Source organism: Morone saxatilis, unplaced genomic scaffold (assembly GCF_004916995.1).
Source record: "Morone saxatilis isolate NCDOM2014 unplaced genomic scaffold, NCSU_SB_2.0 Contig24, whole genome shotgun sequence".
Lineage (NCBI taxonomy): Eukaryota > Metazoa > Chordata > Actinopteri > Moronidae > Morone > Morone saxatilis.
In genome coordinates this window covers 12,085,433-12,097,347 of record NW_023339807.1, presented here as the reverse complement: position 1 = coordinate 12,097,347, position 11,915 = coordinate 12,085,433, and the positions used below count along the sequence as shown (strand labels likewise).

Genomic DNA, 11,915 nt, shown 5'->3' with positions numbered 1-11,915 from the left:
AATGCATCTCTCCTTGTTATATACAGGGTTAATGTTTTATTGTGCACTGTCCCTGTTCAAATAAAAGAAAATAATTATAATAAATGTTAAAATGTTAGCAAAACGTGCGTTAACTAGCTAGCTAACTAGAACTGTAACAGGCTAGCTAATGATTAATGTAAATTGATTGCACTTATATAGCACCTTTTTAGTCTTCTGACCTCTCAAAGCACTTTACAATACATGTCACATTCACCTATTAACACACATTCATAGAAACAGAATCTAATACTCATTCCATTCCATGCTTGGGAACCGGAGGGTCGCCGGTTCAAGTCCCACAGACCACAAAAATATGGAGTGTGGACTGGTAGCTGGAGAGGTGCCAGTTTCACCTCCTGTGCACTGCCGAGGTGCCCTTGAGCAAGTGCCCCTTGGACGCGGCAGCTCGGCAGCGGGCGGCCGGGCACAAACGCGGGGCACGCTGCTAAAGCACAGCAGCTTTAACACCCTCTAGCACACGTTTGCGCGCCAGGCCCAGCCTTGCGGAATTTACGCGGCCAAGCAATTAATTTCCAACCACCCAACAACACAACACACCCTCTCGCAACAACCACAAGAGTGTGCGTGGTATCCAGACGCCAAGGGATTGTTCCGTCGCGCACACTCACTCACAATCCATCGCATCAGGACAGTGATTGAGGACTTTTGCCTGTAGTGGAGCTCGTTTGTTGCCATAAGACTGTGTGTGGTGGTTCAGAGTGTGCCTCGTGCATTTCAGTGTGTGTGTGTGTGTGTGTGTGTGTGTGTGTGTGTGTGTGTGTGTATAAAAAAAGAGTGAAAAAAACAATTTCCCTCTAGCGGATCAATAAAGTTCTTCTTAAACTATTACTATGTATAATAATGTCAGTAGGCGGCCCCTGTCTGTGTCTGACTCCTGTGTTTTCCAGCCAGCAGTCATGTCCATTGAGTACACCATTGATATCCAGCTAACGGAGTTGGGATTTCCGGACATCCTGCAGCCGGACACCTCTGTCAGGGAGACACCCTGTGGCTCCACACCACCTGATGACTCATTCTCACCCAGCCACTCCTCACTCCCAACCGCACACAAGCGAAGGCTGCTGGTCCGAGGCCAGCAGTCAGCGGATGGTAAAGAAGCAGGTGCAGCAAAGCGCACCTCAGGTCCGGAACGAGCATCGTCTCTGTCAGAGACGTTGCCCCGCAAGCCCCTAAGTCCTGCAAAAGGCGTGCAGGATGAGCAGTGCGACAGAGGCACAGCGCCTCTCAGACTGCCGGAGCCCACGGTGAATGATGGTGCAGCTGGAGCAGAAACCACAGACCTGCTGCAGAGGGGACAGGAGGACAGCAGTGGGAGAGACGCAGAGGGTGGAGACGCTGCGGCAGAGGATGGAACGGCGGAGCAGCAGGGCGTGGAGGATGATTCTGATGACAGCGAGGTTTCAGGGGTGTACGAGGAAGAAGAGATTGACGAGGAAGAGGATGACGAGGAAGGACTAAATGGTACGACTCTTTGACTTAATGTCAATATGTTTTTGTTTACTTTATAAAAATAGATTATTGGAAGCCTTACCTTTTATCAAATGACAAATGATAATAGCTTATGTATTATTTATAATATTAAATCGATCTCTTTCAGTTTTTCTCCTGCCTGCTGTGCTGAGTGTACATCTTCCATCATCATCTACCTTTCATCAGTTGGCATACTTTTAATTTCCCTCTCTCTCTTCCACAGAGTCGAGTCATTCAGGCGACTACCGCTGCAGCGTCTGTGATCACCAGCTGCCCTCCAAATTCAAGCTCCAGGACCACATGAATTTGCACACTGGAGCGCGCCCGTACTGCTGTGCCGAATGCGGAAAGCGCTTCTGCCAGATTTCCAACTACCGGGTCCACCTGCGCACCCACGCCCAGACCAAAGTGGATCCCCTCTTGTGCCGTGTGTGCCTAAAGGGCTTTGCGTCACAGGACGATCTGAAAGACCACTTGTCGAAAACTCACTTTGAGAACGAGTTTTACGAGTGTGACCTGTGCAAGCGTGTGTTCACGTCCCTGAAGGAGTGTGAATATCACGTGCAGTTACACAAATGTATGCTGAACGTTGTATGTGAAGTGTGTGGCCGCAATTTCTCCTCTTCAAAATCCCTCGCACGCCACCGGAAGAAGACGTGCCATCGCAGCTTTAAATGCACAGACTGCACAAAGACGTTTACCAAAAAGAATGCCCTCCTGAAACACAGCTTCTCCCACCTCGGCCTGTTGCCTTACACCTGTGTACGATGCCGCCGGCACTTCCGCCTGGCAAAGCTGTACCGCCAACACAAGTGCGAACCCTTGCGCATTCACTGCGTGGCGTGCCTGCGAGAGTTTCTCAGTGAGGCGGACTTCCAGCAGCACAAAAAGGACACGGGCTGCTGGGGCAATCAGGAGCCTAAAGGGGATGAGATCAGGTGTTTGGAGTGTGGAGAGAAGTTTGACACTTCGGAGGAGCTGAAGAAACATGCCGGGGCTCACCAAAGGGTGCTGAAGTGTGCAGAATGTGGAAAGGGCTTCCGGTCGGCCCTGCTGCTGATGTCCCACATGGGGGGTCATGCCGGCAAGTCGCCCTGCTTTTGTCAGAGCTGTGGACTGGGCTTTCCACACCAGCAGAACTATGACAGCCACCTTAAGACCTGTGGACAAACACCCCAGCCTGCGGTGAGTGTGGAGCATTATGGTGACGTACAGTATCAGTTTAAAAGGAAGAATATTTTTGTTTGTCCATTAAATTATACTCAAGACTACTGGCAGCCATTTTGTTAAAGATGAACTAAATACCAGGCTGAAAACCAGTATTTCACTTCCCTTTCTGGGTGCCCAGCATGAAGGGGGGAGGTGGAGTGTGGTCAGAAGCCTGCTTTACATCTGTAACCACAGCCTGATGTCACTGTGTCCTAGAGTCCACCTGTACATCACTGAAGCAAGGTGACAAGTTAAACTACTGGAGATCAGCCAAAACAAGACTTTCTAGGGGTGTTAATTTAATCTGTTAAGTATCCATTGGTTTTAATTGAGCTCCCAGCTTCCTGGCAGCATGATACACATCAAATATGAATGATTCAACTATGTAAATTGGGTCAGTTAGGTAATCATTAACTGCGCATGTCACCAGCTTCAGTACTGAAGGTGAGAGCACAAATAGCAACATCCTGGCTCCTCGACAGCACTGTGTCATTGCACACAGTTCTAGCCCCCCGAGACACGTTCAAGACTTACAAAAATGCTCTGCTTGGAATAAACCAGCAGTAACAGAGGGATTATAAAACAATTCCTGTTGCACTGTATTGTGATGTTAGAAGTTCACCAGTTATTGAAACCTACCGCAAGCTTAAGTTACAGGTCTCTCTATCTTGATTCTACTGACACGTCACACCTGTATTTTGTATAATTCACTGAGTGACGGGGGTTATTTTTGTGGTCTTTCTCATTTCAGAGCGCTCCCAAAAAACGCCAGGCCTCGAAGAGCTCTTCACCTGAGACAAAAAAGCTCAAAGCAAAACCAGACTCATCGAATCCACCAAACACAGTCACTCAGCCTGCTGCACCAGAGAAGGATTCTCCTAGTCCAGGACTTGTGACAGAGGGTGCTGGCTCTGGTCCACCCGATGGATTGTGGAAGCTAACCCTCGACAAACAGCCACCTCCAGGTGTTAAACTTGTCTTGTTTCTTCCTGTCTGTCCGACTCAAACCACGGGCCTGACGCTCCCATCGGCAGTCTCTCCGACACTCCCGGGTCCAGCTGTGCAGGTCTACCCTCAACACCTTGGAGTACCGCTAAATGAACCCCTGGATTTGGTAACCGGGATCAAACGGGATCCAGAATGTGAAGCACCTCTGGATTTGTCTAATAAGTGTAACTCATCTAAATCTCCCCTGAGCAACATTCCTCTTCTTCCCGTTAAAAGTGAGCCAGAAGAATTTGAAATCTCAGGAGAGGCTGGTAGCACCACAAGACAAAGCAAAGCAACTGTTAAACCAAATCCAGGAGAGACGCATATATGTACTGAAGTGAAGAAGTTAAAAGTGGATCGCTCGCCTCCTAATGTTAGTACAGCGTCCTCCGGACTAATAATAGACATCAAGAGCGAGCCTCAGCCTCAGGGTCTTGATATTGATGTGTGTCAGCTGACAGAGAGAAATTAAGATGGAGGTCGATGTTTCAAGCGCTACTAATGCTGATGTAGACAAACCAAACATTTTATTTGAGGGCAAAATAAAAATAGATTAATACTCCATCTGTGGTCACATTCCCCTACTGGAGGACACAGCCACTGTTCTGCTGTACCTGTAGCCACATAAACCAAATATGGAGGTGTTATTCTACAGCCAGAACTATATACTGTTGAGTATTGTATATATTTCTGTCTAATCAGTATATGTACCATCATACCCTTATATGGCAAAGCAGTTTTTCTACTTTTTCTAAACTCGGTGTCTTTCAAGCAGTCGACTGTGTGACTTTTGTTTTAGAGTCGGGAGGATTTTTGTTTTGTTTCTTCTGTAATTTAAACAACATTCCAAGCTCTTGCGTATTATGGCATTTGTCCTATTTGCATTTTGGGTAAAGCTTTTGGCTGGGGCACCAGAGCAGAGTGGTACTGTAATAGTCATGAAGCCTATGCAATATTATTATTAAAAATATTCAGATTTCTATCTTTTTTATGCACTAGTTTTTGTGTTGAGAAATTGAATCCTTAGTTTTATTAATGTGTATTTGGAATGAAAACACTGGATTTCTTAGTGTTCAGCTGAAAACTTGAAATAATAATGTGCATTTTGTAAACAGGCATCTGACCTTTTTACTACTAAGTTGAATATTTAATGCAAATAATGGTACTGATCAGTAAGGACATTGTGTCACCTTGTTCTCTACATTGCTGAATCTTTATAGCCTGCAGGTATCTTTTGATGTTTTTTTCTAAAGGCAAATAAACATTAGTCCTTGATACAAGAACTGTTCATATCTCGCCTCGTGTGTTTGTGTGTGTGCATGAGAGAGACAGTGTAGAAATACTGTATTTAAAAAGTATGACACTGCACCACGTATGCGTAGAGACCTTCTTTAACAGGAGAACTTAGAAACAGACACATCCACAGATCCAGTATCCACATATTGAACAGGAAGGTTCACTCTTCACTTTGATCCTTTTTGGTCAAACTAGAGAGAGATAGTTGGACCCTCACGGGGGGTTGCAAGGCCTTCTTGATTTAAGTTTACTTAATGATAAAGAAAATTCCCTTAAGGAAAAAGGTTGGGAACCACTGGACTAGACGATAAAATAAAACTTTTGTAGTAAAATGTCCTGCTTTCACTGGGATATCCCATCATATTTAGCAGATTATCATTACACAAGAGTTTACACATCAGGAAGCCCAGAGCAGACTGTTCCCATGGGGATTTACTGTAGGCTATAGTGCTTTTAAGGGCATTTAATTAGGGAGTGTAGTTATAGTGCTAATGAAACAAATAAGATTACATTTAGGAAATTGGTTGCTCTTAATTGGAAAAAAACAAAACGTTAGCAAGGAATAAAATACTCTGAAACTGTTACACTTTTAGGTTTGTTCTCACACAACAAATTTTACAGTAAAAGTCTGCTGATTTATTAGATAATAAAGTAATTGCAGCCATTACCACAATGTGATATTGGGATTCTATAACTTTCACAAATCTAATAACGAACATCCTTGCAGCCTAAATGTCAGTATTTCCCAATTACCATATTCATAAATGCAGCTCTTCTGTTTTCTTAAAATAATATTTTATTTAGATTTAGAACTGCTATTAACAACAGGGCTTTATCTGCTTATGTGCCTGCAATACTTAATGTTATTTTTAAAAATATTTTATACTTCTTTTTACGTTTCGCTGACACGTTTTGATATTTTTTAAGTGAATATATGTTTTTAAGTGAAAAGAAGGGCTAAAAAAAAAAAAGGAAGACTAGTCACATGATCGGAGATCCCGGAAATAGAATGTGTGCTAGGTTATGATCTGGCTGAACGGGACACAGTGGAGCTGTTATCAGCTCAGAAACAACATGTGCAGTATTACTCATTGTTTTGAAGCGCAGTGTCTGCCATATTGAAACCGCTCGTATAAAGCTAACCCGTCGATCCGGCGACAGCAGCGGTTTGTTTCCACCCATGGACAAAGACAAGAGTAGCGACATTGTAAGTAGACGACATTTAAATGAGTGGACTTGAAGAGAAACCAGTGTGTGTTTAAGCCTTTTCACCTTTGCTTATTCTTAACACCAAAAACAAACAAACACAAACCGCACTCAGACTGTGCCAACTCTGCCTTGTTCTTCCCGCAGCATGCTCAGTGTTCCTGGATGGAGATGCATCAGTTCATTGACCTCATCACATCTGGAAACGCCTCCAAGGATCAGCCAGATGTGTTAAACGCGGCGTGGGGCGTGGCTGCTGCCGGTGGCGGGAGTGAGGCTCTGGGGTTCAAAGGTGCTTCACTGGAACCTCTACAGCAACCAAGACCTGCCCGGGATAAGTCAGAGACGGAGCCGGGCCGACAGATCCAGCCCGGGGCGCCACAGAGGAAGCGAGAGACCAGAGACAGCAGAGAAGGTTAGAGCTCAGAAATAAACATTGTTATTTATTTATCTGTGCAGAAGTTCATAGTGTGTGTGTGATTCTAATTCATGTTTCTTGTGTGCTTAGATCTGCATTATGCCTGCACCTGCCCCGGCTGCCCTTACTCCACTTCCCCGTCTTCCTTTGACATTTTAAAACCCAGACAGTCTTTGTCCTCGCCGCCACGCCCGGACGCGGTATGCCACCACTTACCGGACACCGAACCGAGCAGCAGCACCGCCAGATCCGAGCCAGAGAGCACGACGACCAGCCGACCGCAGAGGGACGAGGCAGACAGAGGGACTCGGAGCCCAGACCACAACTCCGACTCTCCACCCTCCAGAGCGTCCTCGGGCTCCTTGTCCCACCTCTCTATGTTTCCCTGCTTGTGCTGCCATCGCAGCCTCCAGGCCTGCAGCCAGATCCTGAGCCAACAGGAAGGTGCAGACTCCCCGTTTTCTCACACCCACGCCCATCATCATTTTCATCACCACCACTGCCCCGTCACCTCTTGTTTACCCTGCCCTCAGCTTTCCCACTCCCATCCTCCACAGATCTCTGCCCCCTTTCCCTGCTTGCCTTGCCAGCGCTCCTTTCCCACCTGCACCCAGGTGTGCCCCCACCAGCAAAGACAAACGCACGCTCAGCAGCAAGAGGAAAGAGGCAGGGCGGCTACGGGCATGTTGTCGCTACACCTCTGTATGCACTGCTCCGCTTCTTTTTCCAGACCGTCTCAGTTGCTGCAGCACCAGCGCTCCGAGCACGCCCACAAACCGGCCGGCTTTCTGTGCACGGAGTGCGGCAGGACCTTCAACTCACACAGCAACCTCCGCATACACCTCAACGTGCACACCGGCGCCCGGCCCTACTCCTGCTCCGATTGCGGGAAGAGTTTTAGCCAGTCGGGGGCTCTGAAGATCCACAGGCGCATACACACCGGGGAAAGGCCGTACTCCTGTGGATTCTGTGGCAGGGGGTTTCCACATCTGGCAGGAGTCCGCGCCCATCAGAGGACCCACACGGGAGAGAAACCCTACCGTTGCAGCCAGTGTGGGAAATGTTTCACCCAGTCCGGAGCTCTTAAGATTCACACCCGCATCCACACAGGAGAGAGGCCCTTCATCTGCAGCCTCTGTGGGAAAGGCTTTTCCAACCGCTCTGGGATCCGCTTTCACTACCGCACAGTGCACGGTCTGGCCCCCGAGCAGGCTGGAGAAGCTGGAGCTGGGGGTGCAACTCGGGGACCAGCAGGCCGTGGTTATCCGCCCGGGCGTCCCAGGACTTTTCCTCCGCCCGGCGTTGGGGTGAACACACCCAACAGCCCGGATAGCAACTCGCATACCGCTCCAAATTCCAGAGATTCCCCTGTGTCAACTGCTGCTCATCCCGGCTCGGCTCTGCTCGGCAGCAACGAGGGCAAATCTCAGCCAGAGGGAGCCAATCCAGGCAGTAACAGAGAGGGGCTTCTGTACGCATGTGAGGACTGTGGCCTGTGTTTTAAGGATGCCCCGTCCAGGAACAGACACCAGACTCTGATGCACTACTCCTCTGAGGGGAGAGAGGAGGAGGAGGAGGAGGAGGAGGAGGAGGGGAAGAGGCAGAGGAAAGAGTTGAGCATAAACGAGAGGGTCCATGATAACAGTGGAGAGTGAATGAATGTTGGTACATGATTTAAAAACAGGCTGAACATAAACAAATGCGGAAACCACAGAGTAAAAAAGTTTAAAAATGTTTTAAGTGTTGAAATCGTTTGTGTGAAATATTAATAATGTAAATGTAAAATAATACTACTCTGTAGTTAAGTGTTAGTACTCTTTTATTACATTTCATTATAAGTCTTTGATATAGCTTCACTTCAAGCTCTTGTATAGATTTTCATGTAGTTTTTCATTTACAAATTTGTAACACCTTGAAGGGTTTTCAAGCAGAGATTTCTGATTTGATAGAAGTTCAGATTGGTGGACTTTTTTCTATAGCGAGGTGTCCACTTTCCTGTTTGTGCAGATTCATCACTGCTACAGGGTATAAGTCGATCCTAAAAATAACCTTAAAAACCAGCTCCTACAGTATATTTGTTAATACAGTTGTTTTATTGTGCCTTACTCAGCAGTGGAAGAGGTTCACAAACTGATGGCTAAATGTGACATCACAAATTCATCACAAAATTTTTTAGGGTCTTTAAGGAACATTTTCAGATGTATTGGAGAACTACCACTGCCACCTGAATATTATTATACCTTTTAATAGGAAAAAGTACAGTTTTCTATGTTATTTTGTATTTTTCCTCTAAAGGTGATCAGTGTGAACAACAACAGTCATATAAGTTTATTTAAATTACGTTCTTTAATCTTTTTAATACCTTTATTTCCCATACAAAATATAAGACAATCCAGTGGACTTTGCACGGCATAGAAAATGAAGTAAGTATGAAATAAGGAGTTAATTTTACTGCGTGTTTGTCACTTGTGGTAAAGTTTCTGCACAGCGGCAAAAGCCCACCAAATAACAAGAAGGATGCTGGGATTGTTTTTAATGTTATGTTTTTGTGATACCCAGCAGAGGAAACAAAAATCTTTTTAATACTGGTGGGCAACAACATGACAACAGCTCTGGAGTTCGGTTGAGGTATGTGTGCCTTGCTCAAGGACACTGCAGTAGGTTGAACCATGGGGGCTCTTGTCCATGTGAACAGTCCTCCATCCTAATCACAACACCCCCTCGCCTGTCGTGCCTTTGTGTATTACACTATAATCCCAGCGTTTATTTTAAACCAGTGTTTGTTACTTTACTGTGCGTGTTAGAAATGGACAACGTAACAATTATCTGAGGAAAGAGAACCAGCACACAAATAATTACATTATTGTTAGATGTTTAAAGCTCAAGAGAGCCACCTAGTGGTTATACATAATCATAGCAACAATCTTAACCACTTAGTTACAGTGTACCATTTAGTGCTTCTTAAATGTTTTCTGTTTACAAAACATATTGAAATTACACATTGTGAATACAATGTTTTGTCAGGACAAGTAACATATTTAATACACTTTTTTTTCATTAACCTGTTAAATAGACACACATCGCTGTATGTGTTTTCTGAAAGTGCAGCTTGTGATTAAACATTTCATCAATAAACAGTATCTCTGAGACACGACGACTGAACCTGCCTTTTCTTTGTGCTTCACAGGATGTTTTCATACTTCCTGGAAGGAAACGTCTGCATCCATATGGCTTTCAAACCATTGTGTACTGAATGGTGTACCCTCATATATGCATAGTGGTCCAAAGTGACTTTTCAACACTGGGTACGTCACTCACTGGACGTCGAGCTGTCAGAATTAGTACACTCTGGACAACACTGTCCAGCTTAGTGTCCACCTGAGATCATCACCAAGTGGTCCTCTAGTATCAACACACATTTTAGCCCCGGAGAGTCTTTTTATTCTTCTTGTCTGAGCTCGCTGTGTTCACATGGGCTCCTCGTATGCGTGCTTGCGTAATAAAGAGTCACATGGCTTGGGCTCAGCGTAGACCACACTGACTGGCCGTGGGCCACTGGCATGTAGAGCGGGAGTGCAGTAGCCATTGGACAGCATCCTATGTGAGGGGCAGTCATACTGAGCGTGGCTGGATGTTGTCCTGGTACCAGCAGTAGGTGCGAGTATAGGAGGTCCGTGTGACTCAGAAAGCTGCTCACTGAAGGGGGTGGCATACTCAGGCTCCGGGGGAAGAGGCTCTGCGTATTCTGGCAGGTTACCAGGAGTGTCATAATGGTTGAAAGTGAAGGGGGTGGTGTAGCCCTCATCTGAGGAGGGTCTAAATGTTGACCCAACTTTCTGTCCAATAGCTGCAACAGCAGGCTCAGCATAGTCTGGAAAAAATAAAGAAATGAGTCAAAGCCAGTATGAGACAGTAATTCTATTCATTTGAGATGGAACAAACATTGGCATGAGTATCCGCTTATATCACCACCAAAAACCAGTCCAGTATTAATATTACATATATTTTTTCAATTTGTGGTACTATCATTTACGTGGGTACTGTCAGCTCTGTACAGTTGCCTGGCAACCAGCGGAGACTCCAGGAAGTAACAGAAAAAGTGCAGCAAGTGACCCCTTGTAAAGTGACAAATTTGATTTTACACTTCGGTTTTTGTACGGATTAAACAAATGAGAAATAATGTGTTAACTGGAGAACTCTGGAGGGGTGGGAGGTGGATTTGGTTGCTGTTGGCCAGAGCCCAGCTAGCAGTTTCCCTGCTGCACGCTTTTATATAACAGCCAGATATGAGAGTGGTATCAATCTTCTCATTTAACGTTAACTCTCTAAGTGAATAGGTGTATTTCCCAAAATGTCGAACCCTCTTATTGCAAGTTTCTCACAGTTTGCCTCAGTTACTAAGATATTACCAGCTGAATGTGACTGTTGTTACCATTGATTTGTTACCTTGTAGCGATGACTTTTGGTTGCGAGTGCTTTATGATGCAACTCCAACTTGTTGCACTTATTTTGCATATCCCTGTAAACAAGACATTCCTGCGAAAGAAACCTTTTTTGCAAGATTCCCCTGTAAATAAGTTTAATTGAATCCATCAACGCCACCTAATATAGCTAGCTATCAAATTAAGGAGGCATAAAGTATAATCTTATTAACAATTGAAAGTAACGTAGCTCACCACCTATGAGCTGATAGCGTCGGGATGGCTACACTACACAAGTAAGCATCCTTTGAGTTTGGACTTATTTCACAGCATGGGCTTTTCTAGGGTCAAGAATAAATCTCTACACACATTTAGAAACAGGCACGACAGAAAAGCTTTATCCATTTTAGTTGTACATCTTCTAGACTCTTACAAAATGCATATTAGCATCAGTATCGGACAGTATGGCAAGAAAATATCAGCCAATTTATGAGCTTTAAAATATACTGCTGAATCTCCAGTAATACTCCATTACTGTGATAAAAAATGGGGAAAATGACAAAACTGCTGTACCACATAGCAGCATCCTTTCACTAAGAGGAAAGAAAGGATCATTTGCATCTTACACAGCAATTTCTGGGAAATGCTTCTTTTCTCCTCATAGCAGGCCAATGATGAGTCCCTGCATGAGCTGCTTGGCCACCAACAATGTGACAGTGTAGCACTCAGACGCGACCAGAAACTGCACCTCGCCCCCGCAGAAGAGGCAGTGGTGTGAGAGGCCTAGACCTTACTCAAGAGCCCATAGGGAGCCTCAGAGCCAGAGCTATTTTAATTAGACAGGCTTTAGTGAGGGCTTTGAT

At 45.4% G+C, this 11,915-nt stretch overlaps 3 protein-coding genes and 1 long non-coding RNA gene across 5 annotated transcripts in view; 2 read left to right on the top strand and 2 right to left on the bottom strand.

Annotated features, from left to right (window-relative positions):
- Positions 1 to 933: 933 nt before the first annotated feature.
- On the top strand, positions 934 to 4,959 carry wu:fe05a04 (zinc finger protein 497; the record flags this gene model as incomplete). Its single annotated transcript, XM_035671944.1, is given in 3 exon segments — positions 934 to 1,503; positions 1,736 to 2,697; positions 3,473 to 4,959. Coding segments are annotated over 3 exon segments (2,243 nt in total), but the record flags the coding sequence as incomplete, so codon positions are not given.
- LOC118335586 lies at positions 4,156 to 6,989 on the bottom strand. Its single transcript, XR_004797069.1, has 2 exons — positions 6,848 to 6,989; positions 4,156 to 6,538 (listed from the first exon to the last, which is right to left on the bottom strand). It is a non-coding gene; the product is annotated as an uncharacterized LOC118335586 (long non-coding RNA).
- Positions 6,078 to 8,311, top strand: si:ch211-79k12.2 (uncharacterized protein LOC568844 homolog). The gene is made up of 3 exons (XM_035671947.1): positions 6,078 to 6,214; positions 6,361 to 6,628; positions 6,722 to 8,311. The coding sequence occupies exons 1-3, from the start codon at positions 6,188 to 6,190 to the stop codon at positions 8,284 to 8,286; spliced, it is 1,860 nt and encodes a 619-aa protein (XP_035527840.1). The 5' UTR covers positions 6,078 to 6,187; the 3' UTR covers positions 8,287 to 8,311.
- A 1,691-nt stretch (positions 8,312 to 10,002) lies between these two features.
- The window catches only part of si:dkey-34d22.1 (discoidin, CUB and LCCL domain-containing protein 1), a 10,858-nt gene continuing 8,945 nt past the window's right edge, over positions 10,003 to 11,915 (bottom strand). Inside the window, exon 15 of one of the 2 annotated variants that reach the window (XM_035671945.1) lies at positions 10,003 to 10,502. In XM_035671945.1, the coding sequence (XP_035527838.1) occupies positions 10,099 to 10,502 (404 nt within the window). In that variant the 3' untranslated portion in view covers positions 10,003 to 10,098. The remainder of the gene's footprint in view (positions 10,503 to 11,915) is intronic. The other variant, XM_035671946.1, reaches the window with a different exon arrangement.

What these genes read in the sequence shown, in the direction of transcription:
- si:ch211-79k12.2 (XM_035671947.1), top strand. Translation starts at nt 6,188, where the DNA reads ATGGACAAAGACAAGAGTAGCGACATT. An exon ending in AAGACAAGAGTAGCGACATT is followed by an intron (nt 6,215 to 6,360) that starts GTAAGTAGACGA and finishes TTCTTCCCGCAG; the next exon opens with CATGCTCAGTGTTCCTGGAT. An exon ending in GACCAGAGACAGCAGAGAAG is followed by an intron (nt 6,629 to 6,721) that starts GTTAGAGCTCAG and finishes TTGTGTGCTTAG; the next exon opens with ATCTGCATTATGCCTGCACC.